General features: G+C 40.5%; 1 protein-coding gene and 1 pseudogene across 12 annotated transcripts in view; one reads left to right on the plus strand and one right to left on the minus strand.

Moving 5' to 3' along the window:
* The window catches only part of KDM4C (lysine demethylase 4C), a 447,042-nt gene that overhangs the window by 339,145 nt on the left and 80,463 nt on the right, over positions 1 to 27,434 (minus strand). For all 12 annotated transcript variants that reach the window (XR_008376280.1, XR_008376284.1, XR_008376282.1 and 9 more), the window contains one exon: positions 192 to 385. Coding sequence is in view for 9 of the 12 variants with exons in the window: in XM_053573098.1 (XP_053429073.1) it covers positions 192 to 385 (194 nt within the window). In the remaining 3 variants the exon portion in view is untranslated. The remainder of the gene's footprint in view (positions 1 to 191; positions 386 to 27,434) is intronic.
* Positions 13,020 to 14,386, plus strand: LOC128572982 (ornithine decarboxylase-like; annotated as a pseudogene).

Genomic DNA, 27,434 nt, shown 5'->3' on the forward strand with positions numbered 1-27,434 from the left:
AGGTCACTACCAGGTTTAGTTTCTAAATAAGATCCTGGAAATAGTAAGATAATCACAGTCAAAAACTTCCTCACAGCTCACATAAATCTAAATCCACCAAATCAAAGAATGAAATCCTCTTCAGTATGTGTGTAATGGTCAAATTTCCAAAATTCCAAAGCAAATAAATGAATCTTAATTAAATAACTTGCCAAGACTTGGGCTCTCCGAAGTGGAGATAATTGATGCTGTAGAGGTCCATGTCCTCAGTGTGCCACGCAAATGTGGTTTTCCACATGCCAAAATAGAGATAAGGGGTATTTACACCCTCAATAGAAATACCGCACTCTTCTTCAACCACATCCAAGATTGTATTTAGGCGAGCTATGTTCCATTCATCCACACCCTGGAACCAGGAGAGAGAGAAAGAAATGATACGTTAAACACCATAAGAGATAACATTTACTAATCAAACCACTAGCTGCCAAAAATATTACACTATATATTTAATTCAGTGACAAATGAAAAATAACCTCAAGAGCCACGCACATATACGTACCATTATTAATCTAAGATTACTATCAGCATAATGTGGTTCTGTATAACTATTTGTACAAAATGATACTAAATAACTTCCTGCTTCCAAATGGAAATAAAGTTCAAGTCCCATCCCCCACTCAGCTGTTAGCAAAAAGTCATGGACTCAATGCAGATATCTGGTGTGTGCTTTCCACCTTTTGCACATTTTTTTTTTGGGGGGGGCGTTGCAGATTTGGGCTGTCTTGTTTTTTTCCACGTTAGTTCAGAGGTCATATCCAACATCAGATATCATGTCAAGAAACCAAGAGCAAGGGCAGCGCCCGTAGCTCAGTGGGTAGGATGCCAGCCACATACACCCAGGCTGGTGGGTTCAAACCCAGTTCAGGCATGCTAAACAACAATGACAACTGCAACAAAAGAATAGCTGGGGACGGCGCCTGTGGCTCAGTGAGCAGAGCGCCAGCCCCACATACCAATGGTGGTGGGTTCAAACCGAGACCCAGCCAAACTCTACAACAACAACAACAAAAAAAAATAGTCCCAGCTACTGGGGAGACTGAGGCAAGAGAATCACCTAAACCCAGGAGTTGGAGGTTGCTGTGAGCTGTGATATCATAGTACTCTACCAAGGGTGATAAAGTGAGACTCTGTCTCTAAAAAAAAAAAAAAAAAAAAAAATAGCTGGGCATTTTGGTGGACACCTATAGTCCTAGCTACTTGGGAAGCTGAGGCAAGAGGATCGCCCCAAGAGTTTGAGGTTGCTGTGAGCTGTGACGGCACAGCACACTCTGAAGGCAACATAGTGAGACTTTGTCTCAAAAAAAAAGAAGAAGAAACCAAGAGAAAAATACATCTTCTGCTATCTTTCTCTCATCCCCATCCATTGCAATTTTAACATGTGATACATTGTTTCCTAAGAATTTCACCTGAATCAATGAAAATTCTTTGAGCACACTATTCTAAGCCAGAGATCATTGTGCTTGTTTAGATACTTCAACTAAACAGTGTATGTGTGTATGTGGCTGGCATCCTACCCACAGTCTCTTGGCTCGGCGCCTATAGCTCAGCAGCTAGGGCACTGGCCACATACCTCGGAGCTGGCAGGTTCAAGCCCCAGGCCTGCTAAACAACAATGACAACTAATAACTAACAACTCTAACAAAAGAATGGCCGGGTGTTGCAGTGGGCGCCTGTAGTCCCAGCTACTTGGGAGGCTGAGACAAGAGAATCGCTTGAGCCCAAGAGTTTGAGGTTGCTGTGAGTGTGACACCAAGGCATTCTACTGAGGGTGACATAGTGAAACTCTGTCTCAAAAAAATAAATAAATAATAATAATGGTAAATATAAATGTATTATGTTAATGGGAAAGTGTAAACACATAATGTCTGCTAAAAATACCCAAACTTTGGTAAAACTACTGTAATAATGCAATTTTTTAACAGTAACCCAAGATAGCAGGTGATGGGAGACAGAGAAATACAAGGTTAAAGACCCTGTCATAAGAATTCGGGTCATAGGAAAAGTTTCTGTTGTTACGAACTCACTATACTTCACAACTGCTTAGAAATTTTTTCAAACTGTTTTTCTCATGTATTTTTCTCATAATCAAATTCTAAATATCAGAGATTGGGTGCATTCCTACACAGTTGTGGGAAAATAGCAATGCCTTTATATCCGTTCCAGCCTCCTCCATGGCATGATTAAAGAGAGGCATTAAATTCTTTTCTGTCAATTGAAATGACCCTCTCCAATAACTATGCCACTGGCATCTCCTTTATACGCTACAAGCTTTCACAGTTTCTCTGTTTTCATTTTGGTCTTTAAATGATTCTCTAATCAGTGTGCTAATCTTACTTCCTCAAGTTTTTGGGTTACGAAAATTATTAATGGAGTAGTTAATGAAGCTCTGCCTCAGGTAACATAACTGAAAATGCCAGAAGACATAATTTAATTCCCAAATTCCCCTAAGTGGCCACTCTATCTACAACTTAAGCCCCACACTGGGAAGTCGGCTATTTGGAAACTGGCCAAAGTAAGTATCCTTTTAAGGAAGATCCTAGGTTCCAACTTATGAGACCAGATAAAAGTTCAATCAAATTATGTAAAATATTTTATCTCACTCTATTTATAGTGATGCAATCTCTTAACTCTAGTCCAATCAGACTTCAGTCCAATCGCTCTAATAATAGAGTCCTATTTAAAAGTCATTACTGAAGCAATGAATCTGAAGTAATAAATGAGCACCATATTATAGGAACCATTTTTAAACTGAATGAGCTTGCAAATTTAGACACAAACTATTCCTCTAAAATTCCTACATATGGAGACATCTAAGTTTTATTTCTGACTGATACTGTCTTTCAAAAATAACCAAGGTTAAGGCTCAGTCCCCATAGCACAGTGGTTATGACGCAAGCCACATACACCAAGGCTGGTGGGTTTAAACTCAGCCTGGGTCAGCTAAACAACAACTGCAACAAAAAATAGCCAGGCGTTGTGGCGGGTGCCTACAGCACCAGCTACTAGGGAGGCTGAGGCAAGAGAATCACGCAAGCCCATGAGTTAGACATTGCTGTGAGCTGTACTGAGGGCAACATAGTGAAACTCTGTCTCAAAAAAATAAAAATAAAATAAAATAAAAACAAGGTTGAATCCCTTGACATCTTAGACCTGTGAGTCTAAGGGGAAAAGTTAGAAAACAAAGAATGCTGGCCAAAAAGACTCAGATTATAAGGCCAGTTTTGCCATATACCAAGGAAAAAAATCACACAGGTTTTCTGAGCTTTGAGTCTTTCTTCATGAAAACATGAGGATTCGAGCACCCTCCCAGAGTTGCTGAGAGCACTAAAGACACTAGTAGACACAAACTCTTGGGAAATAAAACTTTTTAAATCTTACAACTGATGTAATAAACATCCCCAAATTCTCTAGTAAATCTTACTGGAAACTTCCCCACCCCTACTAAACAACAGTCAAACATGTAAGAAGTAACATAAAAATCTGTTTAAATTCACTACTGACATTATTCCATTAATGGGCATATTTGCAGGAGTTTCTTCTAGATGAGATAAAGTCACTACAATGCTGAAAGCTAACTTCTGTTGCTAAAATAAAAAGTGGCTGGGCACCTGTGGCTCAGTGGCTGGCGAGTTCAAACCCACCCAGGGGGGCGGTGCCTGTGGCTCAGTGAGTAGGGCGCCAGCCCATATACCAAGGGTGGCGGGTTCAAACCCGGCCCCGGCTGAACTGCAACCAAAAAATAGCTGGGCGTTGTGGCGGGCGCCTGTAGTCCCAGCTGCTAGGGAAGCTGAGGCAAGAGAATCACGTAGGCCCAGGAGTTGGAGGTTGCTGTGAGCTGTGTGACGCCATGGCACTCTACCGAGGGCCATAAAGTGAGACTCTGTCTCTACAAAAAAAAAAAAAAAAAAAAAAAAAACCCACCCAGGCCTGCCAAACAACAATGACAACTACAAAAAAAAAAAAAAAAAGCTGGGCATTGTGGTGGGCACCTATAGTCCCAGCTACTTGGGAGGCCGAGGCAAGAGAATTGCTTAAGCCCAAGAGTTGGAAGGTGCTGTGAGCTGTGATGCCACAGCACTCTACCAAGGGAGACAAAGTGAGACTTTGTCTCAAAACAAACAAACAAACAAAAAAGTAACATAATTTCAATTAAAGAGTTATATAACAATTAAGAATAACTTAAGACAAGTTATTAATATATAGGGAATAAATAGGGAAAGATAAGTTGTCTCCCTACAAAATTCCTTGTCCAATTTTTGCTCTCTACTATTGAATTCCGCTGGCTTACTGCCTCTAAGAACAATCTCTGCACAAGCTCTTTTGAAGCTTACTAGATTCGAATCATATATTTAGACACCTAGTTTAACCTTTAAGTGAAGTGTTATACCACATTCTACTTCATTACACTACACACAGACACATGTACTATTTCAAAACAATCCTATAAGATAGATAAGGCTATACCAGAAGAACAAATGAAAAAACTAATACTTCTAGCTAGTAGTAGGTAGTAATTATTACTATTACTAGTAGTAGGTAGTAATTATTACTATTACTCAATCTGTCAGCCTCTTAAGGACCTTCATTTGTAAATTCCATGTTTCCAGTTCCAATCCATTAAAATACAACACATCATCCTCTTCTCTCAGCATGAATTGTTAACAAAGATTCAAGGAGCTAAATAAAATTTAGGAGTGGCAAACACACAAACCGGCAGTGTGGCTGACAGGTTCAAACCTGGCCTGGGCCTGCCAAACAATAATGACAACAGCAACAACAAAAAAAAAAAAGAGCCAGGCGTTGTGGCGGGTGCCTATAGTCTAGCTACTTGGGAAGCTGAGGCATCCAGTAGGGATACTATCCTACCAGGGATACTGATCATCCTACAGAAACATTGGTACAGCTTATAATGCAAGCTACTTCTCTGGAGGGCTGGAGATAGAACTGTTTTGGTGTAAAGCAGTCTCTAGAACAGCAGTTCTCACCTTGTGGGTTGTGACCCCCTTTTAACAATGAAAGTACATTGTGGCACTAGGAATGTACACTACTCTACAAAGACCCCAGCTACAGAGAAGCCCCACAATAACAGATCAGAATTTGCCAAGCCATTCAAAGCTTAAAGTTCATAAGTCTCAAAAGAAAGAATGCCCATCAGCCTACATTCACAAATTCTTCCTCCCAGATTCTGTTGTCTAACCAAGCTCTTCCATACAATGTTCGGCAAGTACTAGAGCAATATTCATAACCCACCTGACTTTACGTGGGCAGGTCCTGCCTCCCAGCTGGCATTCTAGCCCTGCCCTGCTCCATTTGTCTATGTACCCTGCATCTGTTTTCTAAAATAACTCGCCATTGGAGCAGAGCAGAGGTAGAAATGAGAACTTTATCAAGAACCTTTCCTTTCAATCACTGTATCTTCCCCTTTTCAGTTATCAGATGGTAGTTTAAAAGAAATCCTAAATCTTAAATATCTCAAAGTCAGTAACTGTGCTCAGTCACTGGAAGCCTGAAGGACATCACAGCAACATGACATGTTAGAACTTCACGGAAAAAAAGAAAAAATGAGCCAATTCCAACTAACAGGCAAATAACGCAGAAATCACAGTAGCTCAATTTTTCATTAAAATACTTCCAAAGTAACATTAGTCCTACCAGATGCCATAGCCAAAAAACTTTAGCCTCCTTTTCTGCTCCTCTTAGTTGCAAAACTGACAGGCACTGCAAAGATTTCATGACACTCTGCAACAAGGAAGCCTGTTTAACTTTGTTTAACTCCACATTTCCCATCTATGTGACCATGGAAGCTTATTAATATGATACATTTGCATCCTGTAAAACAGTATTATGTGAGACAACATGCTACAAGAGGTATTATGGTAGACAGTTCCCTTAATGCCTCAGCCCAAATGTAACTCAGTAGTTAAACAAAAAAATAATTCTGGGCCACATCAGCTGGCATTTCAGAACCCAGGATGTATGAGTGAGTGGTTGGCTGGAGTATGTTTGCATCTATTGTCAAAATACATATTGATTCTGTCACCTGAAAACATATAAGGATGGTATAAATTAAAAGCAATTAAAAACAACTTAAAAATTTTGTTACATGAAGACAGACTAAAAGACAAGAGAAGGAAGAAATATTCAAATTCATAACACAAACAAATGAACTGATTAATAGAGGATGGGCTTGTAAAAAAATAAACAATTAGTAATCTTATGGAAAACACATTTAACAAACACATTCCTACTGCACTCACCCCACAAATAGAAAAATGGAACAAAGAATGCCAAGCCCACAGAATGGTCCAGTATCACAATAGCAGCATGCTGTACCAGAGCGGAAAGCTCTCCAGTCAAATGCTGGATCCACCACTCAGTTATTGGATCTGATGCTTTCCCTATAGTCTTTCACAGCAAAATTGTGACTGGGGTTCAAGGCTGCCAATTGGACCATGACAGGACTGTGGCCACCTTGAAAGAAACCTAGCAAAGGTGCAGTCCTCATTTGGAGGACTCATTTGGAGCTACTTTGGAAAACAAACCCTTCCCAGCAGAGAAGGGGGGGTCCTACAGCTTCTCAAGAGTATATAAATCAGGCAGCACCTGTAGCTCAGTGAGTAGGGCGCGGGCCCCATATACCGAGGGTGGCAGGTTCAAACTCTGCCCCAGCCAAACTGCCAAAAAAAATAAATAAATAGCGGGGCGTTGTGGTGGGCGCCTGTAGTCCTAGCTACTTGGGAGGCTGAGGCAAGAGAATCGCCTAACCCCTGGAGTTGGAGGTTGCTGTGAGCTGTGTGACGCCATAGCACTCTACCAAGGGCGATAAGGTGAAACACTGTCTCTACAAAAAAAAAAAAAAAAATGAGTACATAAAACCAGGTTTGGGCAGTTAACTCTCCTTGAACAGAGTTCACAGATAGGACAAAACTTCAAAATACATGTGAAATTTTTTTGAAAAACAGTTTCACTAAACTTTTTTTTGTTTGTTTGTTTTCTCTATTTTATAGATGAGGAAAATGAGTCCAGAGTACAATTATTCACCCAAGGTCACACTGCAAGTGAGGGCTGACCTTTGGTTCCAAATGAGGTCTGTACATTTGTAAATCCCTTTTTTTTTTTTTTCACCATGCAGTGCTCCCTAAATTGGTAAGAGGTTTGAGAGGAATGATGTTAGATTAAAAATCTAATCCCAGGAAGGCATTTGGGCTGTGATTCTTATGAATTACTCTTTGGAAAACTTATTGATCTTCGTTGCTCTTTATCTGTTCCAATCTTTAAATCTTTTTTTTTTTATTAAATCATAACTGTGTACATTAATGTGATCATGGGGCACCATACACTAATTTCATAGACCATTTGACACATTTTCATCACACTGGTTAACACAGCTTTAGGGCAAGGGGCTTCAAGACCAAAGTTTCTTTCAGTGATATCTCCTGGGGTTCATTAACACCCTCAACCTCAAAGAGAATTCCAAGAGGACAGCAGGAAGTAAAGAGCTGAGTAATAAAGCAGGAGGTGCAAACTCAGGTGCCTATGAACCCAGATGGTAACAGGTGTGTGTCAAATAAGGTGGGGGATGCAGGATTTAGAAACAATCTACTATCTGGTCTAAAGGTGACAGCCATCACTCAGCTACTGCTGTGACTAAGAATGCTACTTAATCTTGAAATATTTTCTTTATTTTAGACAGAGTTTTTTCTTATTCAGTCACCCTAATAGAGTGCTGTGGCTTTATCATAGCTTACAACAACCTCCAACTCTTGGGACTACAGGTGCTCACCACAATGCCTGGCTACTTTTTCTATTTTTAGTAGAGACGGGTCTCGCTCTTGCTCAGGCTAGTCCCCAACTCCTGAGATCAGGCGATCCACCTGCCTCAGCTTCCCAGAGTGCTAGGATTACACGCATGAGCCACCACGTCCGGCCCTGATCTTGCAATTTTTTAAGTGAAACCCAAAATTTGAATCTTACATGACATTAACTTTTTTTTTTTTTTTTTTTGAGACAGAGTCTCATTTTGTCACCCTTAGTAGAGTGCTATGGCATCACAGCTCACAGCAACCTCAAACTCTTGCGCTCAAGTAATACTCTTACCTCAGCCTCTCCAGTAGCTGGGACTACAGGAGCCCGCCACAACACCTGACTATTTTTAGAGACGGGGTCTGGCTCTAGCTCAGGCTGGTGTCTCCTAAACTTAGGCAATCCACAAACCCCCACCCACACCTCCTAGCCTCCCAGAGTGCTAGGATTACAAGCGTGAGCCACAGCACCCAACCATCATGAACCAACTTCTAAAACCATGTGAATCAAACAAAATACAGTTTTAGCCATATATACAAAAAAGGCAGCAGGCATGAAAGAGCCCATACTTATTACAATAACTTAAATGAGGGCGGCGCCTGTGGCTCAGTGTGTAGGGCGCCGGCCCCATATGCCGAGGGGTGGTGGGTTCAAACCCAGCCCCAGCCAAACTGCAACAACAAAACAAAAATAACAATAACTTAAATGAGACAAAGGAAGCAAGAATTTGGAAGCAGGCTACATATACAAAGTTAGTGATTGTGAGCTTGGGGCAGAGAAAACTACTTTAAAACCAATCATATATTTGCCTAGCACTAAACAGCTGTGTGGATTACTCCATAACTGTATCCAGCAACTGGATGGAGACTGTACAAGTGGCACGAACATAACAGGAATTCATTCTATATGCATGATCTCCCTGTTACCACTGTGAGGAAATGCAATATGCAAATGGCCAAAGAAAGACAAAGTAAAACTAGAAAATGAGAACTGAATAAGCCACTGTAGAATAAGTGGGATCAGCCCTCAACAACAACTGTGTGACTTCTCAGGAGGAGCCTCTGCGAGGCAGCAAAATGACGAGGAGGCTCTGCTGGAGTTCAGCCACTTGCCAGCTGCCAAAGTCTTACAATTCTGTGAGCTGCACCAAGAGCGACGTGATAATGCATCCAGCTTGGTCTATCACATAGCAGAGCTACAATCACTTGCCCGTAAACAGGAGAAATGTCTGCAGTGTAAGCACCAAGGATGTCAAAGAACCTGGCCAGCCACTGAAACACTCCCAGAAAACATCAAGATCTTCTTCATTCTAACATGCCCAGATGAGGGGCTCCTTTCTCACGTGCTTTACATAAAAGCCTAGCTGGCTAGAGAAAAGCAACTGATCAACTAACAAAAACAATTAGTATAAAATCATATTTTTATGGTGCATTCCATACAGCAGGAGAGTCTTCATGGCCTTTGTTCCCCAACACTGGTTTTAAAACCACTAATCTGCTGCTTAATGTTCTCTACATCTTCACTGTCATCACGCTACATTCAGTCCTCAGCAATATCAAAATCCAACCTTTTCCTCCCCATTTCCTGCTGTCATGCTCAGCATCTTCAATATTATCCCCAAGTGGCTGATTTCCAAGGCTTGTTAGAGAGCCCCTATCTCTCTCCTGAGTGTCAATGTCACACATCCAGCTCCAAGGTGGACTTAAAATGACAGAGATTTCCGAAAAGCAAGAATTCACAGGAAAAATTGCAATTCATTAGAAAATGCACTTATTTAAAAAAAGAAAATCTGGGCCTGACACAGTGATTCATGCCTATAATCCTAGCACTCTGGGAGGCCAAGGCTGGTGGATTGCTTGAGCTCTGGAGTTCGAGACCAACCTGAGGTGGCGGGTTCAAACCCAGCTCCGGCCAAAAACTGCAAATAAATAAATAAATGTATGCTTTTCCTCATTTGGTTTGTGTTATCCCTTTCTATGTCCCTTACTACAGTCCAGATTAGAGTACTGTGTTTCAAACAAAAGACCATCCACCATATCCCACTAATTAGCTAGTTAACTTAAAGCTACACTGATGTAAATTGCTGTCATGAATTCATATGGCTGTAACCAGCCCTTGAAGCTTCAAAGGTAATGTATATGAAGAAAAATAAAATTTGATTAGTTCTTTAAAGATTTCAAAATTCAATCTATTTCACACTATAATATATAGTCTTTTGTCCATAACAGAGGAAAATTGTGCCTTTCAATAACTAAAATGAAAGCTCTGTTACACACATTAAAATTGACCAAGGATTTCCTTAGCATCTTTACCCAACATGAATAAAATTAGACCCATGTATGATTTGTTTTGCTTTAAAGTTAATTATAATTATAATTATAATGTTTGACATGATAGTTCTCTATGCCTCTTCCTTTCTATAAAATCATCTTCCATTCCCTAAATTCTTTTCCTTTGAAACAGGCCTCTTTTCTTTTTTGCATTTTTCTATACCAAATACGTACAATTTTACAGCAGTGCTTTCTCTTGTTTTCAAATTCTAGACAATGACCAGCATACAGCAAGTTTTGAAAGAAACAAAGTAATTCTGCAGAAAAACAAATGCCATATAAAAAGACAGACTGTTCACCTTAAAGGTATATAAAAGTATGAAAAGGATAGAAAAGAAAAAAAATAGAAAACAGCCAGTCAAATAAAAGATTGCTGAGTGCTTGGAACTCCTGCCTCTGTAGACCATTGACTGTGCCTGCAAACAAAGATACACACACACACAGGAAGCAAGCCATCACTGAAGAAAGTTAGCAGAAACAACAAGTCATTTTAGACTCTCCACCCTACCCCCCAGGACCATGTTATGGAATTGTCACAGAGAAACTAAAGAACATAAAATGTTTAAAGAAATAAAAAATAGAGTTGGCCGTTGGCTCCATATGCTGGAGGTGGCAGGTTCAAACCCAGCCCCAGCCAAAAAAAAAAAAAGAAATAAAAAATGGACAAGCAAAAAAATAAACTATTTGGAATGACTGGTCCAATTTGAGGGAAGAGATAGACTTCTAGAAAAGAAATACAGTTTATCATTATTAAACTAAAAACTTCAGAAAAGATTTATAAAATCCATTACATTAGAGCTAAAACCTTTGTTCATTAAAAGACACTGTGAAGGGGTGGCGCCTGTGGCTCAAGGAGTAGGGCGCCAGTCCCATATGCTGGAGGTGGCGGGTTCAAACCTAGCCCAGGCCAAAAAAAAAGACACTGTGAAGACAAAAAAACTGAAAAGAATAGCCCGAACTGGAACAAATAATTCAACAAATAAAATGGCACAGTTTTTGCAAGCAGAACACATAAAGAATTATAAATAAGAAAAAGTCAAAAATTGAACAGAATTTTTGAAAATAATAATAAATTGAACAGAAAAACAGAGGGCAGTACACAATGACAGCAGAAATAAAAATGGCTGATAAAGGGCAGTGCCTGTGGCTCAGTGAGTAGGGCGCCAGTCCCATATACAGAGGGTGGCGGTTCAAACCCGGCCCTGGCCAAACTGCAACAAAAAAAATAGCCAGGCATTGTGGTGGGTGCCGATAGACCTGTAGTCCCAGCTACTAGGGAGGCTGAGTCAAGGAGTTGGAGATTGCTGTGAGCTATGACGCCAGGGCACTCTACCAAGGGCAATAAAGTGAGACTCTGTCTGTTTAAAAAAAAAAAAAAAAGCCAATAAAAACATGAATAAACATGATGTGTTTTTTATATTTCTTATTTTTATTATGTATACACAAAAGTTGCATAACTAAGTCATTTGTAATCCCAGAAAGGTGAATTCATAAGACCTATTGTGCAAGTGCAAGACTGTCAAGTGATGCAGTGAACAATACTAAGTGCTAAGGCGCATGTGGACAAATACAAGGAAGCTTTAAAACTGTAAGAAATCCTGAGACTAGACTGGTGATAGGTGCACAACACTCACTAAATCATACACTTCAATTTTGAGTAAATTTTGTATTATATAAACTATATCTGCATAGATATAGCTCTCTTAAAAATGGTTATATACTGGTGAAGGTATAGAAGTTGCGACAAATGCCCTAGAAAACAATTTAACAGGATCTGGGAAAGATAAATACTCTATGAGCCAGCATTTCCATACCAAGTTACATACTTAAGAAAACCTTTTATACGTGTAAACCAGGTACCACATACAGAATAGGTTCATGCCAGCAGTATTTATTTGAATAAAGGAAAGAAATTAATGTCCACTAGCCAGAGAATAAAAACTAAAATGTTTACTCACAAAATAAAATACTATACAGCAATGAAAATGAATGAACAATAGCCAACATACTAATATCTATGAGGCTGTGAGTGGTGGCTCAACCTGCAATCCTACCACTTTAGAAGGCCATAGTGGGAGGATTGCTTGAGCCCAGAAGTTTGAGACAAGCTTGAGCAACACAGCAATCCCTCCATCTCTACAAAAATAGAAAAATTAGCTGGGCATGGTAGTAAGTACCCATAATCACTGATACTTAGGAGGCTGAGGCAGGATGACTGCCAGACTCCAAGGGTTTCGGGTTGCAATGAGCTATGACAACACCAATTGCACTAGCTCCAGCAACTGAGCAAGACTAAACAAGGTCAAAAATAAGCCAAAGTAAATTCAGAGTGAACCAAAGGTCACTATATATTATGTTAAATGTACCTTTATTTGCAAAGCACATATTACAAAATATCTATAAACAGCCGGCACAGTGGCTCACATCTGTAATCCTACTAGCACATTGGGAGACCAAGACAGTTAGACTAAGCTCAGGAGCTAGAGACCAACCTGAGCTAGAGTGAAACCCAGTCTCCAAAAATAGCTAGGTGCTGGTCGTCCCTGAAGTTGCCGCCCCGGCCGCCTCTCTGCCAGCTGCTCCTGTGCCACCTCGGGCCGGCGTCTCCGGCAGGTGGGAGCCCAGCGCTGAGCTCTGCGTGCATGGCGGCTTCCTGGCTTCTCCAGGGGGCTGGCCTGCAGCGCCCGGATGCTCCTGAGAACGTTTTCACTGTTCTTCGGGGGAGACACACACAGTGGGATTCAGAATTCCTGGAGAATTGCCTTTGTGAGAAGCTGAAGGTATTTCTTTAAATTCCATCTCTTAGTTTTTCAATTTTTTTGCATTTCAGAGAAACATCAAGAAACCATGAACAACATTAGTAATGAAGAGTTTGACAGCCACTTGCTTGATGAAGGTTTTACTGCCAAGGACATTCTGGACCAAAAAATCAATCAAGTTTCCTCCTCTGATGATAAGGATGCCTTCTACGTAGCAGACCTCAGAGATGTTCCTAAGAAACCCCGAAGATGGCTAAAAGCTCTTCCTCGTGTCACTCCCTTTTATGCAGTCAAATGTCATGACAGTAGAGCCATTGTGAAGACCCTCGCAGCCATGGGGACAGGATTTGACTGTGCTAGCAAGACAAATACAAATTGGTGTAAAGTCTCAGGGTGCCTCCAAAGAGGATTATCTATGCAAATCCTTGTAAACAAGTATCTCAAACTAAGTACACTGCCAATAAATGGAGTCCAGATGATGACTTTTGATGGTGAAGTCGAGTTCACAAAAGTTGCCAGAGCACATCCAAAGGCCAAGTTGGTTTTGCACATTACCACTGATGATTCCAAAGCAGTCTGTCGACTCAGTGTTAAATTTTATGCCACACTTAAAATCAGCAGACTTCTTTTGGAACAGAAAAAGAGCTAAATACTGATGTCATTGGTGTCGGCTTCCACGTAGAAGAGGCTGTACTGATCCTGAGACCTTCATGCAGGCAATCTCTGATGCCCGCTGTGTCTTTGACATGGAGCTGAGGTTGGCTTCAGCATGTACCTGCTTGATGCTGGTGGTAGCTTTCCTGGATCTGAGGATGTGAAGCTTAAATTTAAGGAGATCACTAGTGTAATCAACTCAGCATTGGACAAGTACTTTCCATCAGACTCTGGAGTGAGAATCATAGCTGAGCCAGGCAGATATTATGTTGCATCAGCTTTCACACTTGCAGTTACTATCATTGCCAAAAGAATTGTATTAAAGGAATAGATAGGCTCTGATGATGATGATGAGTCCAGAGAACAAACCTTTATGTATTATGTGAATGATGGAGTTGTTTAATTGCATCCTTTATGATCATGCTCATGTAAAGCCTCTTCTGCAAAAGAGACCTAAACCAGATGAGAAGTATTATTCATCCAGCATATGGGGACCAACGTATGCGATGGCCTTGACAGGATTGTTGAGTGCTGTGACCTGCCAGAAATGCATGTGGGCGACTGGATGCTCTTTGAAAATATGGGTGCTTAACACTGTAGCTGCTGCTTCTCCTTTCAATGGATTTCAGAGGCTGACTATCTACTATGGGATGCCAGCAACTCGTGCAGCAAATCTAGAACCCCGACTACCTACCCAAAGTAGAAGAGCAGGATGTTGGCACTCTGCCTGTGTCTTGTGCTTGGGAAAGTGGAATGAAACGTCACCCAGCAACTTGTGCTTCAGCTAGTATTAATGTGTAGATATCCTTCTGTAGCTGTTAACTGTGAGTTTAGCTTGAATTAAGGTATTTGGGGGGACCATTTAACTTAATTATTGCTAGTTTTGAAATGTCTTTGTAAGAGTAGGGTTGGCACTGACGCAACAATATGTAAGATTAGGAGATGGGGTCACACTTATCTGTGTTCCTATGGAAACTATTTGAATATTTGTTTTATATGGATTTTTATTCACTTTTCAAACATGCTATGAAAGAGCACCCTTCTGCTGCTCAGCAAGCATTTGTAGTTTGTACAGTGGCAGAATGGGCCAAAAGTTTAGTATTGTGACCTGTTTTAAGAATAAAGTATATTGAAATAAAAATAAAAATAAAAATAGCTGGGTGTTGGCCGTGCGTGATGGCTCACGCCTGTAGCCCTAGAGCTCTGGGAGGCTGAGGCAGGTAGATTGCCTGAGCTCAGAGGTTCGAGACCAACCTGAGCCTGAGTGAGCCAGAGTGAGACCCCATCTCTACCAAAAAAAGCCAGGCATTGTGGCAGGCACCTATACTCCCAGCTACTTGGGAGGCTATAGGGCAAGAGAATCACCGAAGGAAGAAAAGAAAAAAAAAAGAAAATTAAAAAAAAAACTTCAAACTAAGATGAGTGAAATCCAGTTAAAAGCAAAATTTAAAAAAAAAAAAATAGCTAGGTGTTATGGCAGGCACCTGTAGTTCCAGCTACATGGGAGGTTGAGGCAAGAGGATCACTTGAGCCCAAGAGTTTTGAGGTTGTTATGAGTTATGACACCATGGCACTGTACCCAGGATGACAAAGTGAGACTCTGTCTCAAAACAAAAACAAATTTACAAAATATTTCTCTACATGTTGATATATAAATATGAAAATATTAGAAATATTAAATAGGGCGGCACCTGTGGCTCAGTCGGTAAGGCGCCGGCCCCATATACCGAGGGTGGCGGGTTCAAACCCGGCCCCGGCTGAACTGCAACCAAAAAATAGCCAGGCGTTGTGGCGGGCGCCTGTAGTCCCAGCTACTCAGGAGGCTGAGGCAAGAGAATCGCTTAAGCCCAGGAGTTGGAGGTTGCTGTGAGCTGTGACGCCATGGCACTCTACCCAGGACGATAGCTTGAGGCTCTGTCTCAAAAAAAAAAAAAAAATTAAATAATATAAAATATAATGAGTTTGTTAATTTTTCTATGTACGGCAGGAAGTCAAATACTGAATTCAGGCTTCCCAGAGTGACAGGGGTGTAGGACAGAAGGAATACAGAAAGAGCAGTCCCTAAGCAGGAACACTGATGTTCTTGCTGAGTGACTGTACAGTGGATGGATTCCCATATTCAATGTATCATTGTGCTTTTAAAATTTACATCTGGGGCAGTGCCTGTGGAACAAAGGAGTAGGGTGCCAGCTCCATACGCTGGAGGTGGTAGGTTCAAACCCAGCCCCAGGCAAAAACTGCAAAAAAAAAAAAAAAATTTACATCTGGTGTATATATAAATATTTGCAGATATGACATTTCAATAAGATGATTTAAAAATCATGAAAAACAGACTATCTCAAGAGTCATGTCCCATGACAGTATTTTTGTACTGGAATCTCACATGGCCAAACCTTACTGACAAGATGGTGGTGTATTTCCTGAAAAGAGCAGGGGCATTTTCTTAAAAACTCGCTTCTTTTTGTTTTGTTTTGTTATTTTTTTGCAGCAACCTTCTCTAGCAGAGCAGTCACTTCTAAATAAACATCTTTCACAGCTCTGACAGATGGTTAAAAAGTGAAAATTGTTGGGCTACAGGTTGGACATACTTATAATAACAACTGTAGAATAGAATTCCTCACAATTCTCTCAGACCGAATCAGCTACAGAGTATCTCATTATGGCCTCAGGATTGTTGTCTTGCTTTGCTTTAATATTGCCACCTGCAGCAGCCAACATTTATTTAATACATACCAGAGAGCAGGCCCCACACAAGGTGTTTTATTTATGTCATCTCATTTTATCCTATGAGATAAACGCTACCACCAACTATTATCAGGACCATTTTATAAATGAGGTTGCTGTGAGCTGTGACGCCACGGCACCCTACCGAGGATGACAAAGTGAAACTCTGTCTCAAAAAAAAAACTAACATATCACAGTCTATGACATCATTGTCATTCCACAAATGAAAAAGTGGATGCCACTTAGCTTTCCAATGGAAAAAAAGTAGGGGCTAGACTTAGGCCTTTTCTTAACCACTAGTCCCCCCAAAACTCAATTATTTGTTCTATCAGAGCCAACTTAGAATTTAGATAAAGAATATACATGTCCTCCTAATTCCACAGGATTCTATGTATTTTCTCTTCTGTTTCTCTCAGTTGTTTGATTTTTCCACCTTGCCTCGTTTTCTCTACTGCTGCTATTTCTCACTTAAAGCAATTTTAGATTTAACACACTCTCATCGCACTTGGCAAAGGGCTGATATTGTTGAGTTTCTCTTTTATTCTTCATAAAGAGAAACAGTTTTTTTCTAGTGGTCTCATTTTCATTCATCATGGGGTAAAATTTTGGATCATATACATAGGTACACTATTCTATCAATGGAAAACTAACAATTTTCCTGAATATTAAATGATATTTCTTCACTGTAGAACATTCGGAAAATAAGCTTTTTAAAAATCAAACATACAAACCTGCAAACAAGATAAAACCATTGTATCGTGTTAGTGATTATCTTTCTCATTAAAAATTTTTTTTCAGTAGGATATAATTAGCATCAGACTCCTGGCACTCATGGCTTCATCTCTGCTCCCATGATCCCCAAAAGCCCACTGATAGTGGGTGACTTATTTTGCAGAGTCCCTGCTAGGATGCCAGTGTATGGAAGCAGCCCCCCGACCTTCCCCGTCTCAGCCAGCCCTGCTGCTCTCAACCCTTGGACAAGGGGATGTTAATATTGGAAATCCGATGTGGGCACTGAGGATCCAGTTGTATCTACACACAGTTATCTGGCTTTATTCACTTAGCAATGCATTATGAATATATTCCTAACATTTCTTTAACGGCATATATTACTACTCTTAGCGGTAACAATTTTCATCACTATTTTCCTTTTTGATGCATGGGTTGTTTTACACTGTAAGCTACAATTTTTTTAAAGACACTAAAAAATAATTTTAATATGTGAACATTGGCCCAGATTTCTGATCATTTCTAAAATAGATTCTAGAAGCAGAAGTTATAGATCAATAGGTCCTTTTTGACAAGAGTTACTTCTACATTTCCATAAATTCTCACTTTAAAAACTACATTTGCTTTCATATCTTAAAAAGTCATAATAAAGGTAAAATCTACATTACCTTCATCTTCCTTTTTGTGAAAATGAGCAAGAGCAGGTCCAAAGCAGGTGCTGTGCTTCAGACAGGCACACCTTCCCAGAGTCCTGCACAAACTCCCAGACAAGGCCAGGCTAAGGGGAAGCATCCTCCAAACACTGGGACCCTTGACAGAGGCTAGCCCAAGAAAAGAGCTCCAGGGTACACAGTATCTCAATGTTCTAAACATCCTTCCTAGTGACTGTCTCCAAATGTAGAGAGAGACTGGGAAAGGAGGGGTGTAGGATAATATTTAGAAATAAACATATCCTACATCAAGTACACAAAGTGAACTCAGTGTGAGTTTAAAATGGCTTGCTAATCTTACAGAAGCTTAAGAGACATGGGCCCCCCTGAGGCACGCACAGAGCTGACTTGCCTGGAGTTAAAATTCCACAAGCCAGGATGTGGAGAAAAGGGCACGCTTCCACTCTGCTGGTGGGAATGCACACTAATACACTCCTTCTGGAAGGATGTTTGGAGAATACTTAGAGATCTAAAAATAGACCTGCCATTCAATCCTATAATTCCTTTACTAGGTTTATACCCAGAAGACCAAAAGTCACAATATAACAAAGACATCTGTACCAGAATGTTTATTGCAGCCCAATTCATAATTGCTAAGTCATGGAAGAAGCCCAAGTGTCCACTGACCCACGAATGGACTAGCAAATTGTGCTACATGTATACCATGGAATATTATGCAGCCTTAAAGAGAGATGGAGACTTTACCTCTTTCATGTTTACATGGATGGAGCTGGAACATATTCTTCTTAGCAAAGTATCTCAGGAATGGAAGAAAAAGCATCCAGTGTACTCAGCTCTACTATGAAGCTAAATTATAGCTTTCACATGAAGGCTATAACCCAACTATAGCACAAGACTATGGGGAAAGGACCAAGGAAGGGGAAGGGAGGGGGGAGGTTTTGGTGGAGGGAGGGTAATGGGTGGGGCCACACCTACGGTGCATCTTAGAATGGGTACAGGCAAAACTTACTAAATGCAAAATACAAATGCCTATATACAGTAACTAAGAAAATGCCATGAAGGCTACGTTGAACAGTTTGATGAGAATATTTCAGATTGTTATGAAACCCGCACATTGTACCCCTTGATTGCACTAATGTACACAGCTATGATTTAACAATAAAAATAAATTAATTAAAAAAAAAATTCCACAAGCCAATTCTCTGAAGTTGCGCACCCCATTAAGCCTGAGGCCAAAGGGCATGCCGCCCCTCCTCAGAGATATGGGCCAGAGGGTTGACGTATGTTAAAAACATATTGTCAGAGGTCTATAGGTGTTCTGCCCTGTGGAGAAACACAGTCGCTACTTCATGCTGGGTAAACTGAACACTTGAAGGTACTCTTCCATTAACTCTGTTCCCCTGTGGCTGTTTTCTTCTTTGTGATCTTTATTTAGATACCTGCCCAAGAGATTAGTCAAGTATCTAGAAAAGAATGTTTACTGTAGAAGTGATTGTGTTGATGTGGTAACAGGATATTTCCTTACAAGTTAATTTCAGATAGGTAAAATGAGGTAATGGTGAAACTAACAGATGATAGATTAAGTGTGCACGTGACTACAAAAGTATAAAATCAGACCCCCAATAAAGAACTTTGCTACACGCCATGCCATGCTGTGTAGTCTGTTTCTTGCCCCCATTTCTTAACATTGCAGGAGTGAGCTTATCCCTGAAGGCTGCAAGGCTATCTCTCTGCAGCATTGGCATTTACACCAACAGAGGGGCCTCTTAGCTCTGCCATGCAGTAGAGGTCAGCTAAGACAAACCACAGCAGTTCAGTCTGAGCTTCTTCATCCATAAATGTGTTGGCAGGCTAGACACCTGTAGACAATGTAGCCACTAGCCAGTGATTAGGGTGCCAGCCACATGCTCCAGGGCTGGTGGGTTCGAACCCAGCCTGAGGCCTCCTACATAAATGTGTTGGCTGTATCAGATGATGTCCTTCCAGTTAAAATCATCAATGATTCTATAAATGCCAGCCAAATTCAGCACTAAAACTAGTTTGTTACCTCTGAGTTTCGTGTTCTTTCCCCTTCAGTACTTCTCACTGCTGTGTATATTTAAGCTACCCCATTGTTCAATAACACTTTACGCAGAAATTGACCCCTCCAGATATACTCATCATCAAGTACTCACAGAACAGGCTTAGAGTCCCCACCCCTCACCTTAACACTAAGTGTATGATTTATCCCTTAAGGAAACCATTCATGACTCTCCAGCTAACCAGTAAGTACCCTGCACTCACATCCCCACAGACCACTCAGAGGTAACTCCACACGTTGGTTTATCACTGTAATACTTTTTTAAGTATACATTTAAGAATATTGAAATATACTTAATGTTTACCTCTTGTAACAGTGAAGAGATAAAGAGAAGAGTTAAACGGAAATGACCAATTCTACCCACATCCTATCCAACTCAGTTTTCTTTTATATTATTCCTGATCTAAGATCAGGCAGTCTCTGTATGAGCATTCCAACATCAGTATCTCCTTACCTCACATGGCAGCCCAACCTTCTCTGGTGTAGATAGATTCCTTACAACATTATTCCAGAGACTGACTTTTCTCATGGTGATCCCACCTAACCTTCTCACTTGCAACACACTCAAGGACAACAGCCATATGGGGCTTTGATGGCTTCCATCCATAATCCCTGTATCACCCCAGCCATGATGCTCTGGCAAAAACCCTCTGACAACTCTGCTTCTACAACTAATGGACCATTTTGAATGCAATGTGTCCAAGAAAGTTGTACTCCCCTCACCTCTCCTGTCTAGATGACAATATTAGGCTTTCATTCACTACACAGCAGCCATAACATGCCAGAAGACAATGAGTTTGATTACCTAGAAACTTTATTCTACACAACTAAAACCTGAAAATGACAACCCGACCACTCTACAGCTCTCTTTGCATCAAAGCATGTCTAAAATAATGATTATGTTTACCTTGGATGTGAAATTTAAGTTGTTAGTGTTCTGGATTCAAATTATTTCTTATGTCAGGGTAAATGATATCCTGACATGATAAAAATGTTAAATAGAAAGGAACTCTCCTGGCAATTCAGTTAAACTGTTTTACCTCATTTAGAAACACAGAGCCTTAGATAAATTTGCTGTCCACGAGCACCATCTAGTGGATAAAGATATTTAAGCTATCCTGTTCAAAAAGAAAGAAAGAAAGAGGCGGATAGCTTCCACAAGCTAAATAGCACTAAATTTAAAACCTTAGTATAAAAAAATTCCCATGCTTCAGCAAACAGATTTCTAATAAAGGAGCTATTGATTTTACAAAATTCTAAAACGAAATCTGGAACTTAACAAAAATTCATTATTAAATAATTCAGTTCACATTCTTGAAGAAATGTGGCTTATGATAAAGGAAACATTTGTAAGCTGGGAGGAATCTACATGAGTAGTTAATTCAATTCCTTCCCTGTACGGATGCAGACTCTGGGGACAAAAACAGAGCTTCCCTGAAAGTCATCGCTAGGGATGGCAGATGTTGATTATGTAAGAAAATAGGTCAAACATTCTGTGCTATTTAATATAGCTTTGTTTTCTCCAGAGGTTGCGGAGGAAAGACAGAAAATGAGGGGGTTGGTGTCTGTGGCAACAGACCACCCTCTGGGGTTAGCAATGATCCGGCCCACCCCTGTGGACTGTGCCCTCCCCCACACTGACCCAAACACCACCAGGAACCATCACGCTCTCCCTGCCTCCACCTACATCCCTCTTCACATTAGATGTATCTGCTTTCCTCTGCCCATGAAAACTATCCTACCAACAAAAACATACAAATAAAATAGATTTCAAATCATCCTGTTAAAGAAGATCTATTATCATGAGGAAAAGCATTCACAATGTGTCAAAATGGAAAGGAAAAAGACAAGCCCAAACCCTCTTCATTACACCACAAATTGTCTTCTAAAAATACAAGTATGGGGGAGGATTAGTAGACAAAAAATATTGGAAGGAAATATACACAACTTTTTTGACAGCAGTTGTCAAAAATGCCAGGATCATGAGTGATTGGAGTTTTCCCTTATAGAATACTTTCTAATATTTTGACTTAACATTTATATTAACAAAATGGTTATTTTTACCGTAAAACATATATATACACACAAACACACCAGTAGATTATGATGGAAACTAAAAAATGGGAGTACCTAGTACAGGCATAATAAAAACAATTGCCCCTGGCTTGGTGCGTATGGCTCAAGCAGCTAAGGCACCAACCACATACACCTGAGCTGGTGGGTTCAAATCCAGCCCGGGCCCACCAAACAACGATGGCTGCAACCAAAAAATAGGCATTGTGGTGGGCGTCTGTAGTCCCAGCTACTTGGGAGGCAGAGGCAGGAGAATCGCTTGAGCCCAGGAGTTGGAGGTTGCTGTGAGCTGTGATGCCACAGCACTCTACCCAGGGCGACAGCTTAAGGCTCTGTCTCAAAAAAAAAAAAAAGAAAAGAAAAGAAAAATAACAATTGCCCCAGTTGTCAGGGAAAAATAAAGCAAGACAATTATATTTTTTATCTTAAAAATTGTCACAGTATCTTTCAAACTGTTTTGAATTTTGTATCACTAGTCCCTTAATAAATACTTGAAGATGACAAAAGCCAAAAGTCTAATAAATTAATATTAAAAGAAAACCTTCGAAGTACTATCTCCTGAATTTCTTATATATTTCGAGATGCAGAGATCTGAGTTCACCTGCTAAGTCAGCTGTTCACTTGTAAAATTTTGCCTCATCTATATGCAGCTTAAGTGATGTGATGTTCCAAATGAACTCCATGACTTCCAGTTTGAGAATCACTATCTCCGAATGTGATTTGTGAGCTCTCTGAGAAAAGTATCAGGGATGCCGTGACCTGAAGGTCAGTGCACAAGGACAGAGCACTGTTACCTTGCTTCAAGATTTCTGCAGTCTCAAGGTACAATGAGATCAGAAGTCATCTTTTGCTAAATATTTTATGGCAGTGGTTCTTGAAGAGTTACCTGGGGACTGACCATTAACAGACATCTAGATCCTTTCAGAGGGGCTGTGCCAAAATTACTTTCATAATTATACTAGGACATTATTATTTGCCTCTTTCACTCTCATTCTCACGTGATCATAACGTGGAGTTTCCACAGGCTACATGATACCATAGCAGATTACATGTAAAAGCAGATGTAAGAATCAAGAAGGGCTGGGCATGGTGGCTTTTGCCTATGATCCTAGCACTATGGGAGGCTGAGGAAGGAGGATCCCTTGAGCTCAAGAGTCCATGATCAGACAAAATAAAAGCAAACTTGGTGTCAATTAAAATAAAAAAATTGGCCCGGCATGGTGGCTCATTCCTAGGGAATCTAGGGAAGCTGAAGTGGGTGGCTGTAATCTTAGTATTACGGTAGGCCAGACTGGGTAGACTGCTTGAGCTCAGGAGTTCAAAATCAGCCTGAGCAAGAGTGAAATCCTGTCTCTACTAAAAGTAGAAAAACTAGTGGGGTATCATGGTGGGGGCTTGTAGTCCCCTATTTGGGAGGCTAAGGCAGGAGGATCGCTTGACCCCAAGAGTCTGGGATTGCTGTGAGCTGTGATGACACCATGGCACTCTACCCAGGGGGACAGAGTGAGACTTTGTCTCAAACAAAAAAAGGACGTCATCTATTAAACTAGACATAAGAGCTCTGAGAAATATAAAATAATGTGACTCTTCTTACTAAAATTTTTGTTTTGGAAAATGTAATAGCCATTTATAAAAATATTGATATTGAAAAAATATGTATTGATATTGCTATGTACTAGGATATTTTAATGAGCTAAATATTTTTAAGTATTGTCACTTAATTTATAATACAATAAACAAGAATACATATAGTCTACTTACATATAGTTTTTAATCCAAATGTAACACTGTCTGAGATATAACCTACATAAACGGAAGTTCTTTAAGGTCCACAATAATTATTAAGAGCATAGTGGTGTCCTGAAAGTGAGAAGATTGAGAACTGCTGTCATGGAGCACTAAATTCAGAAAAACACACACAGGAGAAAGTCACCAAAACCCCTCCCCCTCACTTTCCTCATCTAAAGCACTTTCCAAGCTTCTTGTAACCAGTACACACTTTCTTTTTTTTTTTTTTTTTTGTAGAGACAGAGTCTCACCTTACCGCCTTCAGTAGAGTGCCATGATGTACACAGGACTCACAGCAACCTCTAGCTCTTGGGCTTCCGTGATTCTCCTGCCTCAGCCTCCCAAGCAGCTGGGATTACAGGCGCCCGCCACTAAAGCATAATTCTGACCCTATCACTCCACTACTAAAATAATCTCAAACTTTTCTCCAAGATGTATAGGAAAAAAAAATGAAAAACATTCAGGAAACATCACAATCTGTCCCAAGGCTATTTTTTCCCATGCCGTGCACTCATCAATTCTACAATTACTAAGTGCATTTTGTGCAGCAGACATTAGGTTAGAGATTGGGGCTAGAGAGTGTATGAGAAATGATACCTGCCAGAAGTGGGCTCAAAGTTTCCTGCAGTAGAAACAGTCATGATTCCCCTCATTTTCCATACTTATTTTGCAAACAATTGTTGTAATAACTTTTTTACCCAATGGTCACTATCCAAATCAAAACCTCTCTATGATGATAGCCACCAACAGAATCATTTCAGTTATACACAAATCTAGGTCAGAGAGCATACACTGCACTTAAATTATATCTCAGGCGTTTTCCCAAAAGGATTGTGCCCCATGCCCATTATTAAATGTATTGTCATCAGTTCTGTCATCTTCCCATTATTCACAGTAAAAATATCTCCTGAGAAAGTAGAAAAGCCTAAGGAGAAAGTGAGCATGTGAGACCTAGAAAAAAGTCTGGGAATTAGCTGGGAGTGATGATTTGTTTTAAAGGAGGGAGACCCACAGGACATGATTTTGCCAAGCCCCATTTTCCTAAGGATACTATTGTTCCTCCAGAAAAACTTCACTGTGTTACTCAAGCCAGTATGATATTTTGTAAAACTAGAGAAATGCTTTGTGCAGTGGACGGACAAGCCACTCTTGGGATAGGAGACCACTGAGTCTGCGGTACCAGGCTGATACGGAAGAAGGGGTGAACACCTTCAGAGATCTGCAGGCAGCTGCAATGGAGAAGGAACAGGATTCAGTAAAGGAGCCGCATTTCACAGCAAAAGCTAAATGGTTTGAAAGGCCCAACAATAGAGTGAAATGGCATAAGTTCAAGGTCAAGGTGAGGCAGGGTCCCTTCACAGTGAAATATGAATTGCAGAAAACTCTCATAAAAAGATGGTTACATACAAAGGAAATTCTTGATCTTAATGAAATGCTATCTCATAGGTTTAAAACTGAAGGTAAGAAGATAAAAAGGTACCTGAACATAAAGCATCCAAAGAAGGCTACTTGTTCCAAGGGAAGCTAAACTCCTTTTCATGGAAAACATCAGCTCCCGCTGGGTGTGGTGGCTCACGCCTGTAATCCTAGCACTCTGGGAGGCCCAGGCAGTTGGATTTCTTGAGCTCAGGAGTTCAAGACCAGCCTGAGCAAAAGTGAGACCTCATCTCTACTTAAAATAGAGGCAAGAGGATCGCTTGAGCCCAAGGTGGAGGTTACTGTGAGCTATGACATCATGGCACTCTACCCATGTCAACATAGTGAGACTCTGCCTCAGAAAAAAAAGAAAAGAAAAGAAAACTTGGCTCACAGGGGCCAATGAAGACTGCCCTGCCTGTTATGATTAGAGACATTCATGCCTGGACATCAGATGAAGGTTAGGGGAGGGACTATCTATCACCATTTAGCAAAGGGATAATTTTACAAAAAACACTTCTGAACCCAGACAATACTTGGGAGATGCTTCTAGTGTTGTCAATCATTAAAGTAATAGCTAACTTCAACAAAGCATGTAGAACTTCATTTTAATCCTCAATGTAGTAAAATCTCCACTAGTCTATATGAGAGGTACTGCTAGAAACGCAGCCCACACGGCACACAACACAAGGCTGAGGACGACCTCTGTCACTGTAGGTAATGCTAATGTCTATTCTTAGCTCTCACACACAGAACACAGATGTGACCCCGCCTTAAAGTTGATGGAGGTACATATGGCGATTAGCCACCGCAGAAATTTTCTGTCCTCTGTGTTTTCTACATGTATCTGCTGGCTTTGATGCCCCTTAGTCAAGTCTCGTCATCCCACAGGGTTATAGGACTTTTTCCTCTTTATCTGACTTCTTTTTGACATGTTGTTTCCTGAAGACATTCCAATGCTGCTTCTAACAGAGAACTAATTTTTTATATGTATATACTGTTAGTAAAAGCTAATTACCTTATGAGTGTACCAGATCTTTTTCAGGTTTGTTTTTTTTTTTTGAAATGGAGTCTCATTATGTCACCCTCCATAGAGTACCATAGTTTCACAGCTCACAGCAACCTCAAACTCTTAGGGGTAAGAAGTTCTCTTGCCTCAGCCTCCCAAGTAGCTGGGACTACAGGTGCCTGCCACAACGCCCAGCTATTTTGGGGTTATAGTTGTCATTGTTGTTTGGAAAACCCAGGCTGGATTCAAATCTGCCACCTCCAGTGTATGTGACCGGCACCCTAGCCACTGAGCCATAGGCACTGAGCCCAGTGTACCAGATCTTAGTGAAACATAAAAAAAAATTCAGAAATTAAGTCTCTTACACTTATTTATGTTTTCAAAAGAATCACCCAGACGTTACACAGAACCAAAGATGGCTCCATTTCTAAAAATTTCTTTAACTACAGAAGGTTCCTGAAATCACCAAACCCTCCAATTTCATTGTCACAATGAACCAATACAGTCAATTATATTAATCTCATATATTAATCTCATCCCAAGAACAATCATAATTTTATTTATATCCCATCTATTTCAAAAAGGGTTTGCACACACTTCCCAAAGAGCAAATAACTGTGCCTCTTTATAAAGATTGGTGAAGTTTTTCTGCAAAGAGACAGACAAGGCTTTGGCAGCCATACAATCTGTGACAAATGACTCTGCTTTGCCACTGTAGAGCAAAAACAGTCATATGTAAAAAAAAAAAAAAAAAAAATGAACAAGCAAGACTGTGCTCCAATAAAATTTTATTCATAAAAACAAGAAACAGGCAGAATTTGATGGCCAAACCCTGCTATGTTTCTTACACCCAATCACTAGATTTTGTTACCGCATGCATTTGATAATTTTTGTATTTAGGTTTAAAAAAATAGCAACTTGCTTACGTCGCATTACTATTACTGTCCCCATCTGCTACTGCCTGTAGTGTTGAGAATTTTTAGTATAAGCTAAGAAACTCAAGCTCTGAGAGAGCAGCAGAATGAAAGAGGGGCTAAGACTCCAGCCCTGGGATTTCCAGGCCCTGCTACCTTTCCTGTTAAGGCTGATTATTCTGATGTAATCCTTCATGAACACCCTGACTCCATTTTCCTGCACTGTATCTCAGCCTCGATCAAAACTACAGTGGCACTTTCTCTGATCCTTCAAAGATTTGCCTGGAAGTAGCAGATATGGCACAGAGCAGGAGGGGCCACTGGAGGAGCTTTTGGGGTACCAGGAGTTGGATTTGTGGCTCAGGCCCACAACAACATCTGGGAGGCCAATATCTCCCTCCCAGGTCCCACAGCCACTATCCCAGGTGTACCTCACCCTCCTAAT

This window comes from Nycticebus coucang, chromosome 2 (genome assembly GCF_027406575.1).
Source record: "Nycticebus coucang isolate mNycCou1 chromosome 2, mNycCou1.pri, whole genome shotgun sequence".
Classification (NCBI taxonomy): Eukaryota; Metazoa; Chordata; class Mammalia; order Primates; family Lorisidae; genus Nycticebus; species Nycticebus coucang.